Genomic DNA, 19,283 nt, shown 5'->3' with positions numbered 1-19,283 from the left:
AACACCTTCTATTCTCCCTGCTCCCTGACCCCAAGGACTCCTTCCTTTGCTCTCTCGCTCTCTTCCTGTCTATCTTTCCCTGCTCCCTGACCCCAAGGACTCCTTCCTTTGCTCTCTCGCTCTCTTCTCTTCCTGTCTATCTCTCTTTTTCTATGCTGTATCTCCCTCTGTCTCTCACCCTCTTTTCTGGGCGAAGTCAAATATTTCTGTGACTGCGTCTGCTAAGTGATCTCGCCCACTCCTCCCCTTACAGTAACCCTGGTGGTGCAGTGGACGGAGGTCACCCGCCTAGAGAAGAACGCCACGCTGCTGTTCCCGGAGAGTGTGCGGGTGAGCACGCGGCACACGGAGCACTACTTCTCCATGTTCCTCAACGTTAACGACACCTTCAAGCTCATGGAGCAGCTGGCCACCATCGCCATGCGCCAGCTGCTTGACAACGAGGGCTTCGCCGCCGACCACTCGCTGCCTAAGGCCTGCAAGACGCTCAAGAATGTCTCGGCACTGAAGAGGTAGGTGGGTTCAAGAGTAAGGAATGTCCTGTTTTTTTCTGACCATTAAAAAATGTGGTATTTCAAACAACTGTTTTCACTGAAATGAAGTGGTACTTCCAAGAACGTGTCTTTTAACCCTCTAGAGAACAGGTGTAGACAAGTCAGGTACCAACACACCAGATTTAGCTAAGAAAGGTCCTCAATGTAGTGGTCCGTATCTGCATCTCACCAATACATCATTTTTGGGGGTATAGTTCTAGACAGTATTCATATTTTAGTGTGTATATATTTACTGTATCTGTAGTTTTGCTAATTTACTCTCTTCCACTCACTACCGGATGTCAACTACAGGGACCTGGACGCAAGGGCCAAGAACGAACGTTACCGGGCGCTGTTCCGCCTGACCCAGGACGAGCGCCTGGACGGACACACAGACTGCACGCTGTGGACTCCCTTTGCCAAGATGCACATCGTGGGCCAGCTGTTTGTCTCCAACAACTACATCTGCTTCTGCAGCCGTGAGGAGGACCTCTGTCAGCTCATCATCCCCCTCAGAGAGGTGCCTATACACACAACCCAACGCAAAGCACGAGCCCTCTCTTTATTTTGTTTCCTGCCTCCTTTCTTTCTCTTTCCCCCTCTTTTCCATATATCCTGCATCCCTCTTTCCTATTCTCTCATTTTAATTTTCTTTCACTCTCACTTTCTTACCCTGTATCTGTCTTTTTGTTTTTCATGGGGGACATACCCTCATTGTGGGATGTGCCTAATGTTCTTAACTAATGTACAACTTTATCTTTCCTTCGCTCTCTCGCTCTCTTCCCCTCCCACTCTCACGCCCCTCTGTTTTATCTCTTCTCTCTCCTCCTTCCACCCCATCTCTCTTCTACCCTTCTCTGACTCTCCTCCCTTCCCTCCATCCTGCTCTCTAGGTATCCATTGTGGAGAAGGCAGACAGCAGCAGCGTCTTGCCCTGCCCCGTGTCCATCAGCACCAAGAACAAGATGACCTTCCTCTTCGCCAACCTCAAGGACCGCGACTTCCTGGTCCAGCGCATCTCCGACTTCCTGCAGCGCACCCCTGAAAGTGGCCATTCGGTGAGCCAATCAGAGGGGAGGTGTGCTGTTTGGGTCTACCCTTTGAGCTAGGCTTAGGCTAGGCTTTACCTTCATGCCAACTTTGTGACATACCGGGATGTTTGGTAATGCACAAGGGGCGCTGTTTTCAAACCTAATGCAAACAAGTACATGTTAAAGCCCATAGAGAATGCTACCTAAATGTGAACGAGCACATTGCGAACATTTTGCACAGTTTCTTACCTAAACTATACAAGTAACAAAAAAATGCTACTCACAGTTTGCTGCACGCACAAAACAAATATTAGCCAGCAAGGCTCTTGGTCCAGAAGAGGATTTTCTGCTGTTACCAAGTGAATGCTTGATTTTGCAAGAATAGATAGTTACTAAACTAGCTACTAAATTAGCAAACTATATGTACAACTGCAGAGCATTTAGCACATGTTAGACGGTTAATTGAATAGTTATAAGATATCTAGCTGACAAACATTTAGTTGTGAATTCCATACTGTAACTAGATCACCTGGCGTGTGCTGCACAACAGTGAGTGACTCAAAAAGCTCCTGTCTCTTGTTGTTGCGTGCTTGTAAACAAACACTGCGTGACTGGAGACAACCGTAACCTTCATAATAATGTGACAGGTGACGCGAAGAACGCAATGTTTTTTATCTCCTAACCTATTGTACAGGTTGACTGCAGGTATTTACTTAAAAAGTAGCTACAAATATTCACATTTATCGAAAAACTTCAAAGAAATTGTTTCAACGGTATTGACTGTATTTAAAAATCATCCTGTGTCTTTTTCCAAATAGCCCGGTATATGTTATAAACGGTATACCTAGAAGAAAAGAAACGCACACCTATTTAGGCCTAAATAAAAGAGCCGCACACTCTAGGAGCTCAGATGCAAAAATGTAATTACCAACGTTTCGACAGCCAAGCTGTCTTCATCAGGGTATAGTCAGGGTATAAACGGTATACCGCCCAAGCCTACTTTGAACTGTCAGTCACATTCTGTCGTGAACGAGATCGCAATTGTGATGGATAATGGGGATTTTTGATGTATACAGTGATTTTTATGCTACTTTCTACATAACAATAATATGTTGTAATCACTCATTTGTGTTCATGCTTTTGGCAGAATGATTTCTCTGAATGCATTAGTTGGTTACACATATCAAAATATCCTTGTATTCTTTCTCTCCTAACACCCCTTTAAATCCCGATCTCCTCCTTCTCCCCAGGGTTCTCCCAGCCCTAGTACCACCCCTCTCTCCTCCAGCCTCCCCACACCCACTGGTGCAGCAGGGGAACCATCCCAGAGGCGCCACTACAGCCCCAGCCTGCCAACAGCCACTCAGAGCCTGCTCCGCATCTACCAGAAGGACGCCCCAGAGGAACACGGACCCAAAGCTGTGAGTTCAACCCCACTCCCAGACCCACGTCAACGGCTTGGACAGTCTTATGCTTTTAGAATATCCTACACGCTTTCTATAGTGTTTTATTACTTCAGTGTGGTCATCTGTTTTTAATCTGAAGTGATCCCTTCTAAACAGTATTTTATTGTCCCTACCTAAAGATGTAGACAGTTGGATGCTTTATAGTGTAGGCTAATGTATGCTGTGTCTATGGTTCTGGTCCTCAGGGTTAACATTACACTAGAGGAAATACTATCTTAACCAAATGTGTGCATAGGCAAGCTTGAAGGCCATCATCTGTTCATTCATCTAGCTCAGCTATCTAGCTCAGCTTTAGGTTCCCAAACTCAAGGGATTGTTGGATCATTGACTCTTAGTACGTCTTTGTTTGCTTTTCTCATGGTGCCAAAGGAGCATAGCCACTGTGGCCGTACATCATTCTGGTCGTTATATCGTTAAAACACCCCTTTAGCTCAATTACATTTTTGTTAGGTCATACTGATATACTGACTCCTCCCTTTTCTTTCTCCTCAGACAAAGGAGAAGATGAAGGAGGAGTCGTGGAACATCCACTTCCTTGAGTTTGGCAGGGGTGTGTGTATGTACCGTACCTCCAAGACCAGAGAGCTGGTGCTCAATGGGATCCCTGAGAGCCTCCGGGGAGCTGTGGCTGCTCTTCTCAGGTTGACATTTTGTCCAACAATTTCATTTCAAGCACTTTTTCTTTTATAAATGGTTAATTGTCACAAAGCGCTTCTCAGCTTATATCCCACCAAAATAACCCTTCTTGCAGGGTTTGGGTTAATGGATTATCCTAACCCACGTAGCCCTAAAACAATTTTTTGATGTCTGAAATGGAGCAGGTATTTTTTCCCAATGTACAAATCAAACTTTATTTGTCACATGCACTGAATACATGCACCGAATAAGTGTAGACCTTAACCTGAAATGCTTACTTACAATCACTTAACCAACAGTGCAGTTCAAGAAGAGTTAAGAAAATATTTACCAAATAACCTAAAGTAAAAAAAGATGTAAAAAATAACACAATAACAAGGCTATATACAGGGGGTACCGGTACCGAGTCAGTGTGCGGGGGTACAGCCGAGTCAGTGTGCGGGGGTACAGGTTAGTCAAGGTCATTTGTACATGTAGGTAAGAGTGATGTGACTATGCATAGATAATAAACCGCGAGTAGGAGCAGTGTACAAAACAAATGGAAGGGAGGCGGTGTCAATGAAAATAGTCCGGTGGCCATTTGATTAATTGTTCAGCAGTCTTATGGATTGGGGGAAGAAGATGTTTAGAAGCCTCTTGGACCTAGACTTGGCACTCCGGTACCGCTTTCTATGCGGTAGCAGAGAGATCAGTCTATGACTAGGGTGACTGGAGTCTTTGATTTTTAGGGCCTTCCTCTGACACCGCCTGGTGTAGAGGACCTGGATGGCAGGAAGCTTGGCCCCGGTGATGTACTGGGCGTGCTTGGTCCTCTTTTTCCTGTAGTCCACAATCATCTCCTTTGTCTTGATCGCGTTGAGGGAGAGGTTGTTGTCCTTGCACAACATGGTCAGGTTTTTGACCTCCTCCCTATAGGCTGTCTCATCGTTTTCAGTGATCAGGCCTACCACTGTTGTGTCATCAGCAAACTTAGTGATGATGTTGGAGTTGTGCCTGGCCGTGCAATCATGAGTGAACAGGGAGTGCAGGAGGGGGCTGAGCACGCACCTCTGAGGGGCCCCTGTGTTGAGGATCAGCGTGGCGGATGTGTTGTTACCTACCCTTACCACCTGGGGGCGGCCCGTCAGGAAGTCTAGGATCCAGTTGCAGAGGGAGTTGTTTAGTCCCAGGGTCCTTAGCTTAGTGTTGAGTTTTGAGGGCACTATGGTGTTGAACGCTGATCTGTAGTCAATGAAATAGCATCTCACATAGGTGTTCCTTTTGTCCAGGTGGGAAAGGACAGTGTGGAGTGCAATAGAGATTGCGTCATCTGTGGATCTGGTGGTGCGGTATGCAAATTGGAGTGGGTCTAGGGTTTCTGGGATAATGGTGTTGGTGTTTCTTATAAGTTTCCGCGTTAGAGTCCCGCTTCTTGAAAGCGGCAGCTCTACCCTATAGCTCAGTGCGAATGTTGCCTGTAATCCATGGCTTCTGGTTGAGGTATGTACTAGAGGTCGACCAATTATGATTTTTCAACGCCGATACCGATTATTGGAGGACCAAAAAAGCCGATACTGATTAATCGGCCGATTTAAAAAAAATAAATAATAATAATTAAAAATATAAATGTATTTGTAATAATGACTTTTACAACAACACTGAATTGACACTTATTTTAACTTAATATAATACATCAATAAAATCCTTTTAACAGGAGTCTTCAATATTCCCAGGTAAGAAGTTTTAGGTTGTAGTTATTATAGGACCATTTCCCTCTATACCATTTGTATTTCATTAACCTTTGACTATTGGATGTTCTTATAGGCACTTTAGTATTGCCAGTGTAACAGTATAGCTTCTGTCCCTCTCCTCGCTCCTCCCTGGGCTCGAACCAGCAACACATTGAAGCGTTACCCATGCAGAGCAAGGGAAACAACCACCCCAAGGCTCAGAGCAAGTGAAGTTTGAAACGCTATTAGCCCGCGCTAACTCGCCAGACATTTCACTTCGGTCACACAGCCTCATCTCGGGAGGTGATAGGTTTGAAGTCATAAACAGCGCAATGTTTGACGCACAACGAAGAGCTGCTGGCAAAACGCACGAAAGTGCTGTTTGAATGAATGTTTACGCGCCTGCTTCTGCCTACCACCGCTCAGTCAGATACTTAGATACTTGTATGCTTGTATGCTCAGTCAGATTATATGCAACACAGGAAACGCTAGATAATATCTAGTAATATCATCAACCATGTGTAGTTAACTAGTGATTATGATTGATTGTTTTTTATAAGATAAGTTTAATGCTAGCTAGCAACTTACCTTGGCTTACTGCATTTGCGTAACAGGCAGTCTCCTTGTGGAGTGCAACGAGAGAGAGGCAGGTCGTTATTGCGTTGGACTCGTTGACTGTAAGGTTGCAAGATTGGATCCCCCGAGCTGACAAGGTGAAAATCTGTCTTTCTGCCCCTGAACGAGGCAGTTAACCCACCGTTCCTAGGCCGTCATTGAAAATAAGAATGTGTTCTTAACTGACTTGCCTAGTTAAATAAAGATTAAATAAAGGTGTGGGGGAAAAAATGAAAAACAAATTGGCAAATCGGCGCCCAAAAATACCGATTTCCGATTTGTTATGAAAACTTGAAATCGGCCCTAATTAATCGGCCATTCCGATTAATCGGTCGACCTCTAGTATGTACTTACAGTCACTGTGGGGATGACGTCCTCGATGCACTTCTTGATGAAGCCAGTGACTGATGTGGTGTACTCCTCAATGCCATCAGAAGAATCATGTAACATATTCCAGTCTGTGCTAGCAAAACAGTCCTGTAGGTTAGCATCTGCTTCATCTGACCACTTTTTTATAGACCGAGTCACTGGTGCTTCCTGCTTTAATTTTTTATTGTAAGCGGGACTCGGGAGGATAGAGTAATGGTCAGATTTGCCAAATGGAGGGCGAGGGAGAGCATTGTACGCGTCGCAGTATGTGGAGTAGAGATGGTCTAGAATTGTTTTCCCTCTGGTTGCACATTTAACATGTTGATAGAAATTCTGTAAAACTGATTCAAGTTTCCCTGCATTAAATTCCCCGGCCACTCGGAGCGCCGCCTCTGAGTGTTTTCCTGTTTGCTTATGGCGGAATACAGCTCATTTAGTGCGGTTTTAGTTCTAACCTCGCTCTGTGGTGGTATATAGACAGTTACGAAAATAACAGATGAAAACTCTCTGGGCAAATAGTGAGGTCTGCAGCTTATCATAAGATACTCCACCTCAGGCGAGCACAACTTTGAGACTTCCTTAGATATCGTGCACCAACTGTTGTTTACATAAATGCATAAGCCCCCGGCCCGTGTCTTACCAGAGGCTGTTTTTCTCTCTTGCCAATAGTGTATAACCCGCCCGCTCTATGTTCTTAATATCGTTGTTCACTGTGTTGCCACCATGTTAGCAACACAGTGAACAATACTCATTATGAATAAGTGAGTCTGTGTGTGCAAGCAAGCATTGTGTGTGTCAAGACTACATCCACATCAGAATTTGATTAGTATCAAGGGCAGCAGTCACTCCTACCTTGTGACCTGAAGGTAGTGTGTGTTTGTCTCTCTGTTGCCGTGGTTATTAGGGAAGTGTTGTTGTTACCTAGTGATGCAACGTCTGACTAATCTGAGATCAACTGACTCTCTGGACTCCGGAGTCATATGGCCTAGCTAAGTAACTGTTACGAAACTGAGCCCATAGGTTGTGTTGCTATGTGGATGTGTCATACTATGTTAAAATGGTAGCACTTAATAAACGGGGCTAAATTAACAGGATTGTGTCATGCAATGATATCTGGAGTGAGAGTTAATGACAAGTCTAAATTATGTTTTCAGGAATCCCTCGAATTAGTGTTTTCTAGCAAATATGTAAAGGTTAACCACGTTTTTGATGGTACAACAAAGAAACTACCAGTTGTCTGAATCTGACCTCTATTTTTTATTTTATTTTATTTTTTACAATGGTTAGAATCAAAAGGATCTAAACATTAAATAATTTACCCACTGACAAACCCATATTGTCTGTGTCTGTTTTATAATCTATTGAGTTCACCACTTACCCCCATCCATCCATCCATCAATCAATCCATCCCCTCTCCAGGAGCTCAGAATGAGATGGACACCCACCCTGGCTACTACGCTGAGCGGGTGGAGCAGGCCATGGGCCGCTGTACCCTGGCCACGGAGGAGATCGAGAGGGACCTGCACCGCTCCATGCCTGAGCACCATGCCTTCCAGAATGAGATGGGCATCGCTGCCCTCCGCAGGGTCCTCACCGCCTACGCCTGCCGCAACCCTGGCATAGGATACTGCCAGGTATGCCGACTTGTCTTCTTTTTCTGGGGGGGGGGTTGTACCACTCCCTGGACAGGACGCTAGTCTGTCGCAGGGCCACATTATCAACACTGACTTAGACTTTATATTACAATTTCTTACTTACACTACATAACCAAAAGTATGTGGACACCTGCTTGTCGAACATCTCATTATAAAATCATGGGCATTAATATGGAGTTGGTCCCCCCTTTGCTGCTATAATAGCCTCCATTCTTCTAGGAAGGCTTTCCACTAGATGTTGGAACATTGCTGCGGGGACTTCCATTCAGCCACAAGTGAGGTCGGCCAATGATGTTGGACGATTAGGCCTGGCTTGCAGTCGCCGTTCCAATTCATCCCAAAGGTGTCCGATAGGGTTGAGGTGCAGGCCAGTCAAGTTTTTCCACACCAATCTCGACAAACCATTTCTGTATGGACCTCGCTTTGTGCACAGGGCATTGTCATGCTGAAACAGGAATGGTCTTTCCTCAAACTGTTGCCACAAAGTTGGAAGCACAGAATCATCTAGAATGTCATTGTATGAACTAAGGGGCCTAGCCCGAACCATGAAAAACAGCCCCAGCCCATTATTCTTCCTCCACCAAACTTTACAGTTGGCACTATGCATTCGGGCAGGTAGCGTTCTCATGGCATCCGCCAAACACAGATTTGTCCGTCAGACTGACAGATGGTGAAGCGTGATTCATCACTCCAGAGAACGTGTTTCCACTGCTACAAGGTGGCGAGCTTTACACCACTCCAGCCAATGCTTGGCATTGAGCATGGTGATCTTATGCTTGTATGCGGATGCTCGACTATGGAAACCCATTTCATGAAGCTCCCGGCAAACAGTTCTTGTGCTGATGTTGCTTCCAGAGGCAGTTTGGAATTCGGCAGTGAGTGTTGCAACCGAGGACAGACGCGCTTCAGCACTCTGCGGTCCCGTTCTGTGAGCTTGTGTGGTCTACCACTTCACCACTGAGCCGTTGTTGCTCCTACATGTTTCCACTTTACAAGAATGTCTTAATAATTTGGCTTTTATTTAACTGTAATTAACCATTTGGTTCCTGATACTGGCCAATTGAGTTGAAGGTTTTGAAGTAGTAGAATGTGCCTATAGCTATAATTAGAAAATACCAGGAAAATGTCATCTAAAACAAAGCGTGAATGTTTTCTTGAAACATAATCATGATATTTTAACTAGGTTCTTTGACTGTAAATGATTCTGTCAGGGTGACTACTCCTATGCGGGAGGCTTTTCATTGACCCATAAACTGTTTATTCATTACTGTAAAGCAGTGTTTCCTCTGGAAAATGTGTTAGCTGTGGGGGGAAATTAATCGGGGGTGGGGGGGTTTAAGGGATCCCCCATTTTGGGGGTGTTTCGTGTCTTGGTTCTGTTGACATAGTTCTGGTGACTTTTCCTTTTTAGAAGGAAAAAACTCAAGTCTAAAAATAATTTCCTCTCCCAGAAATGAGCTCAATTACGTATTGGTAAAATGATTATAGTATACAGGATGCAATTTAAGGTTGAGTCCTGCATCTATCCAAAGAAACACAACAGAGACCTTCTTTCTGAAATAAAAATGTTTATCTTGACAAAATTTACACAGAGGAACATTTGACTGAACATGAATTAGTGCCCACTAAGTCATGTTCATTACAAAAGGAGGGCGTTGGAAATCTCTTTCCAGGTTCTGACAAAAACCTAGTTCTGACATAGTTTACAGCATGTCAGAGCACTTTATTCTTCTGGGCTTTTGGAAAAATATTTGTAATTGAACTCCTTGATGGGGGGGGGGGGGTCGCATGCAGGAGGCGAGATGCTCTCCCTGCAGTCTATTCCTCAAGTCTGTTTTGACCTGCAATAACAGAAAGAATAATAAGAGAAAGGAGAGGGACAAAGGGGATCTACTTTCACATTTAAATGTTCCTACACCCTCTTACAATTAACAGAAGGCACTGGTATTGCCGGTGCATTTGCATGCCAGCTGTTTAAGGCAGGAGTAGACAGCCCCCACTCATCAAACTGCGAGGCCAGCTTTGTCATTGCCGTCAGCTGGTCAAACCCCTGAAATACATGAAAAACAAAAATATGTACACCATTAAAGAGCCAACAGAGAAATTTGACCATGTGGTGATTTACAGTTGAAGTCGGAAGTTTACATACACTTAGGTTGGAGTCATTAAAACTTGTTTGTCAACCACTCCTCAAATTTCGGCACAACCCAAGGGGGGGGGCGCCAACCCAGACAGGAAGACCACGTCAGTGACTCAACCCACTCAAGTGACGCACCCCTCCTAGGGACGGCATGGAAGAGCATCAGTAAGCCAGTGACTCAGCCCCTGTAATAGGGTTAATGTACCTGTCTGTTTCTGTTATAAACCTCTATCTATCACTGAACCGTTCTCTCTCTCTCTCCAGGCGATGAACATTGTGACGTCGGTACTGCTGCTGTACTGTACGGAGGAGGAGGCCTTCTGGCTTTTGGTGGCTCTGTGTGAGAGGATGCTGCCTGACTACTACAACACCAGGGTGGTGGGTGAGTGACTGACACAACCTCTCATAGACACACACTTGTGTTTAATTCCATTGGGTTATGTCTTTGTTTTGTCGCTCACTACACGCTTAGGAAAGAATCCTCTGTTAAGATTCCTCCAAATCCCTTCATTTCAGAGTTTTATAGGGTAGACAAGCCCATTCTTCGTTCACTGCCCTTCAAATGGCCGTCACTTAAATTACATTTACAGTGGTCACACAGTGACTGTGTCCCAATACCTATACTTGTGCTCTAAATTAATAGGCTATTTGGGTATGGAAAAATAGAACATTCTATAGTATGTGAAATTTTAGAACATTGAGAATGCTTTAGATGCCAGGATGTCATACTCATTTCGTATTTTCATCTAGTAGAATTCCCTGCAGAGAATTGTCTTTCCACACGTTTGACAATAGTTGATAATTAGAATAGGAGACGCGTTCTACAAAATTGAACAAATGTCTGGGGAACAAGCACGATTGCACATCTAAGATGACACCTTCTCAGCAATGTTCCCTCTAAATTGCACGCCATGAAGAAATATCAGCCCACACAGAAGCACGAGTTTGAACTTCACTCGACTTTCTAGAGTTTTCCCCCTTAGTTAAACTCTATCAACGTTTCCCTTTACTGTGGGAATTGTGATTGAACCAACGCAATATTAATGCAATGCATCATACCTAAACAAAACAAACTATGCAAGAGATTTTGTTGTGGGCAGAATGCATCGCAGTAGCATTCTATTGCATTAACACGCACGAATCCGCCCATACTCTACACAGATCAGTGAGGCATAACCAATCAGAGCTGCATTAGGCCTATATGCAAATAGACCAATGCTGTACAGTGCCTTCAGAAGTATTCAGACCCCTTGACTTTTTTTTCCACATTTTGTTACTTTACAGCCTTATTCTAAAATGTATCAAATTTTTCTTCTCATCAATCTACACACAATACCCGAGAATGACAAAGCAAAAACATATGTTTTTTACATAAGTATTCAGACCCTTTACTCAGTACTTTGTTGAAGCACCTTTTGGCAGCGATTACAGTCTTGAGTCTTCTTGGGTATGACGCTACAAACTTGGCACATCTGTATTTGGGGAGTGTCTCCCATTCTCTGTAGATCCTCCCAAGCTCTATCAGGTTGGATGGGGAGCGTCGCTGCACAGCTATTTTCAGGTCTCTCCAGAGATGTTCGATCGGGTTCAAGTCTGGGCCACTCAAGGACATTCAGAGACTTGTCCTGAAGCCACTCCTGCGTTGTCTTGGCTGTGTGCTTAGGGTCGTTGTCCTGTTGGAAGGTGAACCCCAGTCTGAAGTCCTGAGCACTATGGAGCAGGTTTTCATCAAGGATCTCTCAATACTTTGCTCCATTCATCTTTTCCTTCATCCTGACTAGGGTTGCACATTTTGGGGAATATTCAGAGGTGGAAACTTATATATCGGAATTAATAGAAATATCTGCAAATTAATATTAATACCATTTAAATGTAATGTTTTTTGCATTGGATATATTTACCATAACATAAACAAGTAGACATAATTGCAATAGAAAAATAAATACATTTCGTTACAAATTGAACTTTAATTAAATGAGTCAACTCTTCACATGGGATGATTTCACTGAACAACAAAAGAAAGGGAATATTGAATGATCCCCAATGATCCATCGCATCTCCCCAAAACGTTTTCAACATACATCTGTAAAATTATAGTCTAGAAACTAAAGCTTTGGTTGTCTTCCTCTCAGGCTTCCATGTCTTCTCCCTGGAACTTCTCAATGTCCACCTCCTTGAACATCAGACTCTGGGGCCTCATCTTCACTGTCACGTTCTGATCTCGTTGAGGATGGCTCATTGTCAGGCTCAAAAAGCCTCAAATTTGCCCGGATGGCCACCAATTTTTCAACCCTTGTATTGGTCAGCCTATTGCGTGCTTTGGTATGTGTGTTCCTGTCACGAGAATTTTCTCCCAATGTTCTAACCAAACTATTTTATAGCTTTGACCAATTCACCAGAGGTTGTAAATCCCGGGTTCAAAATAAGAATTAGGCAAAGTCTGAGATACTGCAAAAGGTTCATTCTTTATTCAGAGAGCTCTGAAGTCAAAAATGCAAAAGCACTAATTTTATAACTCCCACCCCCACCTACTTACACACACACACAGTTGTATCACTTTTCTACCAGCCTTGGCAATTTCTCGCCGTTCCCCTCCTCCCTAGATTAGAGAGGCCTTGGAAGGGCCCTCTTTCCTGTTGTCAGTTTTCAGAGTTACAACCAGGTCATGTGTAGTTCAAATTTCCTTTGTTTTCTCAACCATACATTTCTCACCCTTAACTTGTCTCACACATACATTATTGGATTATAGTCTTATAATTCTAATACATTTCACACCGTTAAATACGTTTCAGGGTGGAATTCTTTAGTCATTACTTTATTTTTATTTTCTTTATTTCACCTTTATTTAACCAGGTAGGCAAGTTGAGAACATTTACAACTGCGACCTGGCCAATATAAAGCAAAGCAGTTTGACACGTATAACAACAGAGTTACGAATGGAGTAAAAAAAAAAACATAGTCAATAATACAGTAGAAAAATAAGTCTATATACAATGTGAGCAAATGAGGTGAGATAAGGGAGGTAAAGGCAATAAATAGGCCATGATGGCGAAGTAAATCAAAATATAGACATTAAAACACTGGAATGGTAGATTTGACAGTAGATAAGTATGCAAAGTAGAAATACTGGGGTGCAAAGGAGCTAAATAAATAAATACAGTAGGGGAAGAGTTTAAGAAACTTTAAACATGTAAATTCCCTTATCAGTTCCCAAACAAGGACCAGTTGCGCTCTGAGGCGGCTGATGTTGGTGGGATTTGGAGGATGATGAAAGCAACAGGGAAAGAGCCTCAGATCCACAAAGTCCCTTCCACCAGGTGGCTGATGATATATGTTGGCACGACTGCCATATTGCATCTCCATCCCAAAGCCCTTGCTTGGAAGTGTACTTCGCCAGACTGCCAAGAACCTTGCCCTCATCCAGGCCAAGGTGAAAAGACACGGTAGTGATGACACCATAGGCCTTGTTGATCTCTGCACCAGACAGGATGCTCTTGCCAGCATACTTGGGGTCCAACATGTACGCTGCGGTGTGTATGGGCTTCAGGTAGAAGTCTTCATGCTTTTTGATGTATTTCAGAACTGCAGTTTGCTCTGCTTGGAGCAACAGTGAAGTGGGCAGGGCAGAACGGATTTCTTCTTAGATCTGCAAGCAGAGTCTGAACATCAGACAGGATGGCATTGTCTCCCTCAATCCGTGCAATGGCTACTACTTTAGGTTTCAGGCTGCTTTACAACTCTCTCCCAAAATACATAATCCAGGAGGATCCTCTTGATGGGCCTGCCCATATCTGCATACTGTGATATGGCCGTTTCTTGGAGAGACTCCTTCCCCTCCAGGAGACTGTCAAACATGATAACTCCACCCCAACGGGTGTTGTTGGGCAGCTTCAATGTGGTGCTCTTATTCTTCTCACTTTGCTTGGTGAGGTAAATTGCTGCTATAATTTGATGACCCTTCACATACCTAACCATTTCCTTGGCTTTCTTGTAGAGTGTATCCATTGTTTTCAGTGCCATGATGTCCTTGAGGAGCCGATTCAATGCATGAGCAGCACAACCAATGTGTGTGATGTGAGGGTAGGACTCCTCCACTTTAGACCAAGCAGCCTTCATGTTCGCAGCATTGTCTGTCACCAGTGCAAATACCTTCTGTGGTCCCAGGTTGTTGATGACTGCCTTCAGCTCATCTGAAATGTAGAGACCGGTGTGTCTGTTGTCCCTTGTGTCTGTGCTCTTGTAGAATACTGGTTGAGGGGTGGAGATTGCGTGGTTAATTATTCCTTGCCCACAAACATTCAACCACCCATCAGAGATTATTGCTATACAGTCTGCTTTCTCTATGATTTGCTTGACCTTCACTTGAACTCTGTTGAACTCTGCATCCAGCAAATGAGTAGATAAAGCATGTCTGGTTGGAGGGGTGTATGCTGGGTGAAGAACATTCAGAAATATCTTCCAATACACATGGCCTGTGAGCATTAGAGGTGAACCAGTTACATACACAGCTCGAGCAAGACATTCATCAGCATCTCTGACTACGTTCCTCCATTTTTGTCAAAAAAACTTCTGGTTGCAGGAGGATCATGAGCTGTTGCTATCGATAAGGTATCTGATTCATCATTTTCACCTTGAATAGAGGTAGAGGGACTTTTGTCAGAGGTTGATTGTTATGAGCACTGAGTGAAATGTATGCACTTGTCCAGATTGTTTTAAAATTAAACATGTTTGGAAACAGGTGAATTAACACTCCTCAGTTAGCAGGCTCAAGCAAGATAAAACCCACATCGTAGCAAAAACTAAGCTGCAGAAATTGTTAACAAGTTAAAAATTATTTAAACACACTTTGCTGTAGGCTACTATTCACTAGTTAACAAAAAATGATGTATGTCATAGAATATATTCACCCCACCCAGTATTGTAATCAAAAGTATGTAGTCCTTGGCTCAGACAGTGTAGTAGTGTTGGCTCAATAGCATCTCATTAGTGTTCAAGATCTTGAGAATCAGCAGTACATGTGATGGAAAAATGCACTGTGTATGCAGAGGGTTGCAATTCCATTGAATTGGAGATAGTTTAACCAAAATATGCCACAAGACTTAGAATTAATTGCCTTTGTGTGTATCCTCACAGAAAAGGTTCACTGTTATAAGCTAACATTTTTTGATTAATTTAAGCAAAATTCCCAGGCTTAACTTCCATTGGAAAATTTCCGGCAATTTCCTGGAAAGTTTCGGACCCTTTGCAACCCTAACCTGGACTAGTTCCCAGTCTCTGAAAAACATCCCCACAGCATGATGCTGCCACCACCATGCTTCACCATAGGGATAGTGCCAGGTTTCCTCCAGACGAGACACTTGGCATTCATGCCAAATAGTTCAATCTTGGTTTCATCAGACCAGAGAATCTTGTTTGTCATGGTCTGAGAGTCTTTGGGTGCCTTTTGGCAAACTCCAAGCGGGCTCTCATGTGCCTTTTACTGAGGAGTGGCTTCTGTCTGGCCACTACCATAAAGGCCTGATAGGTGGAGTGCTGCCGAGAGCTGGTTGTCCTTCTGGAAGGTTCTCCCATCTCCACAGAGGAACTCTAGTGCTCTGTCAGAGTGACCATTGGGTTCTTGGTCACCCCCCTTCCATTTTAAAGGTGATGGAGCCAACTTTGTTCTTGGGGACCTTCAATGCTGCAGAAATGTTTTTGTACCCTTCCTCAGATCTGTGCCTCGACACAATCCTGTCTCGTAGCTCTACGGACAATTCCTTTGACCTCGTGGCTTGGTTTTTGCTCTGACTTGCACTGTGGGACCTTGTATGGACAGGTGTGTGCCTTTTCCAAATCATGTCAAATCAATTGAGTTTACCACAGGTGGACTCCAATCAAGTTATAGAAACTTCAAGGATGAACAATGGAATGCAGGATGCACCTGAGCTCAATTTCGAGTCTCATAACGAAGCGTCTTAATACTTATGTAAATAAGGTATTTCTGTATTTTACTTTTAATACATTTGCAAACATTTCTAAAAACCTGTTAGCTAATGTCATTATGGGGTATTCTGTGTATATTGCTGAGGAATTGTTTTTAATTATTTTTAGAATAAGGCTGTAATGTAACAAAATGTGTAAAAAGTCTAGGAGTCTGAATACTTTCCGAAGACACTGTATATGGATCTGTTCCGTTCACTTTGAACTGGACTCTGACTGTTTACAGCATGAGCGGTCAGGAGTAGATGGCTTGTTTTGAGATCAAAGCGAGAGCTGCATGTAGCCACATTTTGTTTCATATCGTTTTCTATTTATTGAGTCACTCGCCCAGTTACTGATCATGTGTAGTCAGTGATTGCTTCCTGCAAGTGGACAAAACGTGTACATTTTTAGACATCTTTGAAAAGTGAGTAGTTAAATCAATAGCTTTTTTTGTGTGTCTTCAAAGGGCAGTGTTGTATTTTGAGACCGGCTTGAATAAGCTAAGTAGGCAGAGGATAGCATAATTTGTCTGATTCTCTGTAATAATGGCATGGGAATAATAATGCATTGTATTCTGTAAAGTGGTTTCTTGCATCAAACAACACACCACCATCTTCAGTCACCTCCTTGTCTGAAGGACAAGTGGATAAACGGGTTAATGTCAAGCCCTGCATGTTTTTTTCAAAAGTCTCATGGAATGTAGGCCTACATTGAACACTGCACATTGGCTGCTACTGTAGGCTGAATGATAGAACAGCTTTTTTAATGTTAAAATGTTATGGGATGCATTTTCTCCGTTGTTTATGATGGTAGGTCACTCTGGTAGGCCTGCATTATGCTCAAATTGCCACAGTAGCCTACTTGACCACTGTCTGAAAACTATCTTAAAGTGGGTATAGCATTAGTGTTCACAGTAAACTGGATAAAACATTTTTTTTTAGGGAAAATTGCTTCTCAGTATGGATAAGAGGTATGTTGATATTTGTTGCTTATTGCATACCTTTTTACTAAACAGTACGTTCTAAATAGTCTCTCTCTCTCTCTCTCTCTCTCTCTCTCTCTCTCTCTCTCTCTCTCTCTCTCTCTCTCTCTCTCTCTCTCTCTCTCTCTCTCTCTCTCTCTCTCTCTCTCTCTCTCTCAGGTGCTCTCGTTGACCAGGGTGTGTTTGAGGAGCTGACTCGCGCGTGCCTCCCTTTCCTCTACGAGCACATGCAGGAGCTGGGAGTCATCTCCACCATCTCCCTCTCCTGGTTCCTCACCCTGTTCCTCAGCGTCATGCCCTTCGACAGCGCCGTGCTTCTGGTTGACTGCTTCTTCTACGAGGGCATCAAGGTCATCTTCCAAGTGGCACTGGCCGTGCTGCACGCCAACATGGACACCCTACTGGACTGCAATGACGAGGGAGAGGCCATGACCATCCTTGGACGGTGAGTGGGGGAATAGAAGGGACGGAAGGAACAATTTCTCAAGTGCTTCTTCCCTAATTCACTTGACTGAACTGACTTCCATGTAATTGACACCAATACACATTGCACAGCCAAAATGTTTAATTGGAATAGTAACTATAGTGTAACTATACAGAAAGGTTTACTTGTTTTTTTTCTCCTTCTATTTATGAATGATGGCATTACTACTCTAGACTGAAGAAGCTATAGCCATATTGCTCAGAGTGAGAAATATTGGCTTATCTCTCTCACTCACTCACAGGTATCTGGACAATGTTGTCAACAAGCAGACCGTGTCTCCGCCCATTCCCCACCTCCACGCCCTGTTGACCAGTGGCGATGAGCCGCCGCCTCAGATTGACGTGTTCCAGCTCATCAAGTCATCCTGTGAGGTAAGACATGACTAGTAGAACCACGTGACTTTTTCACACAACTCACTTAAGTCAAGCACAAGGAGAGATTGATTTCCATTCTACATATTAGTGACTTCACTGCCTTTTCCCTCTGTCTGTGTCTCTGAGCAGAAGTTTGGTAGTTTGCGTGCTGATGTCATCGAGCAGATGAGGTTCCATCAGAGGTTAAAGGTCATCCAATCGCTGGAGGACACCGCCAAGAGGAGCGTGGTGAGTTCATACGTCAAAGAAGCAGTGGTGTAAAGTAAATAATTAAAAATACTTTGAAATACTACAGTACTTAAGTAGTTTTGGGGGGCATCTGTACTTCACTGTTTATACATTTACTTTTACTCCACTACATTCCTAATGAAAATATGTACTTTTTATTCCATACATTTTCCCTGACACCCAAAAGTACAGGCAGGACAGCAATATGCTCCAATACACTCACCTATCAATATAACCGTTGTCATCCCTACCGCCTCTGATCTGGCGGACTCACTAAACACAAATACTGCTTTTGTAAATGATGTTGGAGTGTGCCCCTAGCTGTCCGTGTGACTTTTTCCATTACTGCAAAGATGTGACCATGAATGAAGCGCTTGGTGACCTCACCTCTGACCGTTCCTTATGAAATGACCCTCTGTAAACAAGCAAAACAGAGCAGTGGGATAATGTTTATCCAAGTCTGTACTTGTGTTGCATACAGTTGAAGTTGGAAGTTTACATACACTTAGGTTGGAGTCACTAAAACTAGTTTTTCAACCACTCCAAACATTTCTTGTCAACGAACTATAGTTTTGGCAAGTCGGTTAGGACTGTGCATGACACAAGTAATTTGTCCAACAATTGTTTAGACAGATTATTTCACTTATAATTCACCGTATCACAATTCCAGTGGGTAAGAAGTTTACATACACTAAGTTGACCGTGCCTTTGAACAGCTTGGAAAATTCCAGAAAATGATGTCATGGATTTAGAAGCTTCTGAAAGGCTAATTGACATAATTTGAGTCCATTGGAGGTGTACCTGTGGATGTATTTCAAGGTCTTCCTTCAAACTCAGTGCCTCTTTGCTTGACATCATGGGAAAATCAAAAGAAATCAGCCAAGACCTCAGAACAAATTGTAGACCTCCACAAGGTTCATCCTTGGGGGCAATTTCCAAACGCCTGAAGTAGAGGTCGACCAATTATGATTTTAATGCCGATACCGATTATTGGAGGACCCAAAAAATGCCGATACCGATTAATCGGACGATTTTGTTTTAAATGTATTTGTAATAATTACAATTACAACAATACTGAATGAACACTTATTTTAACATAA

At 43.4% G+C, this 19,283-nt stretch overlaps 1 protein-coding gene across 1 annotated transcript in view; it reads left to right on the top strand.

The window, feature by feature from the left end:
* The window catches only part of LOC115130795 (TBC1 domain family member 9B-like), a 47,917-nt gene that overhangs the window by 15,582 nt on the left and 13,052 nt on the right, over positions 1 to 19,283 (top strand). Inside the window, 11 exon segments of the mRNA XM_029662240.2 lie at positions 254 to 512; positions 846 to 1,053; positions 1,427 to 1,591; positions 2,815 to 2,985; positions 3,523 to 3,644; positions 3,646 to 3,671; positions 7,779 to 7,993; positions 10,419 to 10,536; positions 17,257 to 17,542; positions 17,823 to 17,952; positions 18,085 to 18,183. Coding sequence (XP_029518100.2) covers positions 254 to 512; positions 846 to 1,053; positions 1,427 to 1,591; positions 2,815 to 2,985; positions 3,523 to 3,644; positions 3,646 to 3,671; positions 7,779 to 7,993; positions 10,419 to 10,536; positions 17,257 to 17,542; positions 17,823 to 17,952; positions 18,085 to 18,183 — 1,799 coding nt within the window.

The sequence above is a fragment of the Oncorhynchus nerka genome, linkage group LG6, assembly GCF_034236695.1.
Source record: "Oncorhynchus nerka isolate Pitt River linkage group LG6, Oner_Uvic_2.0, whole genome shotgun sequence".
Classification (NCBI taxonomy): Eukaryota; Metazoa; Chordata; class Actinopteri; order Salmoniformes; family Salmonidae; genus Oncorhynchus; species Oncorhynchus nerka.
Note: the sequence above shows the minus strand (reverse complement) of the source record. Positions and strands in the feature narration are given on the sequence as shown.